The sequence below is a fragment of the Vespa crabro genome, chromosome 12 (assembly GCF_910589235.1).
Source record: "Vespa crabro chromosome 12, iyVesCrab1.2, whole genome shotgun sequence".
In the NCBI taxonomy this organism is placed as follows: domain Eukaryota; kingdom Metazoa; phylum Arthropoda; class Insecta; order Hymenoptera; family Vespidae; genus Vespa; species Vespa crabro.
Window position 1 is genome coordinate 3,200,820 of NC_060966.1, and position 5,000 is coordinate 3,205,819.

At 27.5% G+C, this 5,000-nt stretch overlaps 2 protein-coding genes across 6 annotated transcripts in view; one reads left to right on the forward strand and one right to left on the reverse strand.

Annotated features, from left to right (window-relative positions):
* The window catches only part of LOC124428318, a 150,226-nt gene that overhangs the window by 123,793 nt on the left and 21,433 nt on the right, over nt 1-5,000 (reverse strand). The gene's annotated exons all lie outside the window — the stretch shown is intronic.
* LOC124428319 lies at nt 3,688-4,705 on the forward strand. Its single transcript, XM_046972256.1, has one exon. It carries the CDS (start codon nt 3,730-3,732, stop codon nt 4,651-4,653), a length of 924 nt encoding a protein of 307 aa, XP_046828212.1. The 5' UTR covers nt 3,688-3,729; the 3' UTR covers nt 4,654-4,705.

The following is a 5,000-nucleotide window of genomic DNA, read 5'->3' on the forward strand; positions in this document are numbered from 1 at the left end:
CTTTCTTGGAACTAAATGTCTCTATCAATAGGAGATTAAATTTGTGAGTTTAGAAGTCACATTAAATTACGATCTAATAAAATGAAACTATAATATAAAATTCACAGATTTCGAGATATTATATATAATTAAATTTTATATTTAATATTTTCTTTATTATAAATAAATATTAACAAATAAAAATAAAAAAATATATAAATATAAAAAAAAAGATACATATACCTTTTTTAAATAAAAATTTTACATTGTTATTATTTATATTTTATATTTAAATAAATTGCGTAGTATTGAGCTGTATCGTGTTAAAAAAAAAAAAAAAACGAATCATTTCTTCTGATCTGGAATATTCGTCAGGCCATTTTGAATGATTTATACGATTAATCGATAAATGAAATTCTTAAGTTAATCAAAGTACGAGTGAAATAATTTGATAAAAAGAGTCGACCAATTATTTTGTAATTCAATATAACATCCCCATACGTTCATCGGATTATACTGAATATATTATAAATTTTTCGACGTATCATTTAGCAGAAATTTTATTATTGCACAGAGGTCAGCGATATATATATATATATATATATATATATATATATATATTTCAGCTATATATATATATATATATATATCGCTGAAATATCCACGAAAATGAAAAAAAAATTTTTTTTATCATTCACGAAATGTGTATCACTGTTCTATTTTTCTCGATATTACATGGAACATTCTGCTATTAATACAGTTTGTAATTATTACATCCGGTATAATCTAGTAACATTTTTCATTATTTATCAATAGATATTTTATCGATTACCATAATATCCGATCGATTAATTAACAACTCTATGCTTGATCTAGTCCATCAAATCATTATGAAATAAAAATGTTTATCCATTCAAAAAATTAAATAATATTATGAATAGATATTTTCGAGATACGTACAATTTTTCCAATTGTTTTTTCTGCTTTGTTTTTTCGTCAAACCACCAAGCATATTCTATATGCTTAAAAATTATGCTTATGCTTAATGCTTATGCAATATGCTTAAAAATTTCCTTAATTTTTAAGTATATTCTATAATGAAGTTTAAAAGAAGCAAAAAAAAAAGAATGGATCATCACTTCCCGATTTATCCTTAAATATGACTGCTATTAATGGTTGATTTGCATTGTTAAAAGAGAGACCATCCTATACGATGATAGATTAAATCAATATTATATAATAAATTTAATTTATTATCTCTTTATATTTTTTATGATTGACGATATATAATTTTTATTTCTATTATTTGCGACCGTAGAATAGAATTTCGAAAGTGTAATTTTTGGCATCGTCATTTGCCAAAAGGAACAATTCAAACGAAAAAATCTATATCATATATAATTGATTTATTTTTAATAAATAAATCCCGAGAGTGGGAATAGGGTATAGGAGGTAAGTCCTGAAAGATTTGTAATACCTCGGGCACCTTGAATGCTAAATCCGTCAGTGTTAATATATGTATATCAAAATTAACCAATTCATGAATTTACTTATTATCTCAAATTTCTCGTTGATATATTTAAATATTGATAATAATATTAATAGGAAAAAAAAAACGACACGAATTTGCTATTTCTCAAATGATAACAGAATATTATCAAGAAGAGAGATAACACTCAATACCGAGAAACTTACGGAGTAAACAACATAAAAGATTACCATAATCGATATGCGTTCATTTACGATTAAACATAATACTATCTCATAATACGAAAATATTTTGAAGAATAAGATAATTGTAGTAGAATCGTTAAGATTTATCGTAGATCTAGTAAATTTGTTTATTGAATGTATATATGCATATATACATACATACATACATACATACATACATATATACATATACGGATGTAAATACGTGAGGATGATATCAATCGGGCACTTGACCTTGAATATCTTCGTATGTCTGTCTGAATAGACTAACAAGAAGCTTTCATGGTCGTCGTATTAACAATTCACGTGTTCGAATTAATCGAAGGTCAACAAAAAATAATTATGAAATAAATTGTCAATTAGCATTATTTTAATCTTTTTTCCTTTCTTTTTCTTTTTGCTTTTTTAATTTATTTAACCTAATGCACGTTGTCATAACTTGAAAATTGAGGTAAGAGTGTACGGTTCGTTTACAAGAAATATATGTACATAAATTTTTAAGCTAAGAACGAAGAAGTATTGAATATTATATCTTACATTCGTTGTCGATTATTAAAAAAAAGAAAAAAAAAAAAAAAGAGAAAAAAAAAGAAAAAAAATATGGATAGGTTTTTTTTTTCTTCCTGCGTTTATTTAACAAGACGCATGCCTCGAGCAAACAAAGTCTGTTGAATGACTGATTATTTTCCTCAAAAAATGATTCACTCATTTCACACACTTCGTTTGGAGAAGTCGATTTAATCGCAGACATAGGCTTTATGTAACATTCTTAAAATTGTAGATAATATCTAGGATATAGACAAAGTAGCATCAATCTTTTTCAAACGCTTTATAGAATATCGATTATGATTATTAATTTAAGTAAAGATCTATGTATTTCCTCATTATGATTATAAAAGAGGAAGAATTCTTTGAATTAATTAATTTTTTCATAATTTTTTTTTTTACAATTTCCAAGAAAAAAGATAAATATCTTATCCTCAAGTTTCGAAACAAAAATAACAAATGATGATTCTACGGCATTGTTTCACGATACCGAGGAAAAATTCATTATATCAGTCGTTAATTAAAATTTCCTGTGGTTTTTCATTTTATTTATTTTTTTTTACTTTTTTATTTACCGAGCAACTTATTATATAGACTGTTGAGACGTTAAACGAGTAGAAACGTATAATAAATTCTATTGAAAAAAATTCATTTTAATTAGAATCGTTAATTAATGTTCCCTGTATCTTTTATTTTTTATTTTCGTTTTTTTTTTCTTTTTTTTTTTCTTTTTTTTTTTTAACCGATCAACTAATTACACAGAAACATTAGACAATACATAAAAATAATAAAGAACTTCTGATCTTCAAGATCCAAGGCCACGATCTTAGCATAATCATTAATTTATTAAACGTAAATAATCGATCCACAATTTATTTGATAATTTTTCATATGTCTTGGGAATGAGAGGGGATCGGGAGTAGAGGGGCATGGGGAAAGGAAGGAAAAAAAATAGCATTATATATAATGAATATTGACATTTCAAGGAAATCATAAATCTTGATTTATGCGATATGTCAAATGTATTCATTAATTATGGTATTATATTATATGGTATCTGTAATCCTATATTATCTTTTTCAAGGTTTTGGATTTAAAATAATATCAAATTCATTCTCATATATTCACACGTCAATATTATACATACATACATACATACATATATATATATATATATATATATATATATATATATATATATATATATAAAATATTGAATGTAGATAGAACAAGGAAAAAGTTTCTAATGCATGTATGATAGTCATTGTTCAACGATTGATAAAACAAATGTGTGATTCTCCCACTTTTATTCTATTCGTGTTGTCTCTCCTTTTAACACATACATGTATACAGACAACACACAGCTACAAACACATATTTATGTCCCTCCTCGTCGTTTCTCCTTCTCGTACGTAATAAGAGACGGTTCGAAAGTATAAAAGATACGGGCTGGACGACGAACGACCACGAGTTTTCATTATATTCTCGATCATGACGAAACTCAGTGACATTCGTTCTATTCTCTTCGTGAGATTCGCGTTATTGTTATTCGTTAGTATCGTTTCAATTGACGCGAAAAAGGAATGCAATCGCGACAATTGTCCCGGACCATTGAAATATTATAAAGATTTGAATTGCAAGGCAATTTACGAGAACGAAGGAGATTGCTGTGCCATTCGTTATGACTGTGATCATTTAAAATCGAGATCTAAGGACAAGTGTTATGTTAACGGACACGAATATTCGATCGGTGAACAACTGAAGGAAGAGGATGCAAATCCTTGTGACATTGGTTGTGTTTGTCGTAAAGGAGTAGACGATATAGCATCTTTCGTATGTGCAGTAGTCGATTGTTTCCATGGTCCGCTAAATCCAAATTGTTATTTCAAAAATTCACCGGACAAATGTTGTCCCGGACCGGAAGTTTGTCCTGATAATATGAAAGACAGAGCGACCTGTGAGGTCAACGGTAAATTGTATTACGACGGTGATTACTTCACCGTTGAATCTGATCCCGATTTAAATTGTAATTGTTTACCCGGTTACGAAGGTAAAAACGTTGAACCGTTTTGCAAGAAACCAAATCATCCATACTGTAGTCCAGACTTTCGTAACGCTTATGAGATTTATAATAATTGTGCACCGGTTTATTATAACAATCAACCTCCTCAAACGAGCTGTAATCTTTCGTCGAGATGTCAGAATGCCAATGACACTGTCATTCATAATCACGAGGAAGGAAAACATGCAGGAGTAAACGAGGATGATAATATGACGTGTAAATTTGGCAATTTGATAATGCATTTAGGCGACGAATTGAGCCAAACTGATAATTCATTCACATGTATGAAATGTTTATGCGAGGTACCACCAATACCAACGTGTCAACATCTTCCATCCGAAAAATGTAAATAACGAGGAAACGTTTTACTTGATATAATTATACGATGAAAATATGTATAATCAATATTCTCTAATCCTTTGGATTTAAACGATGATTCACTAGCAAACCCCCTTTTCTATCTCCCTTTCTTCATATCTCTTTATTACTACCACCATTAAAAAAAAAAAAAAAAAAAAAAAAAAAAAAAACAAGAAAGAAAAAAAATTAAAAAATAAAATGAACAAGTGTATAATGTATATAATAATACATATATAATAAAATTATATATATAGAGTATATCTGTATGCTGTTTAACAAAATTACGTAGTAAATAAAAAAAATGTATTAATCGATATTCGCGAAGTATATATATATATGC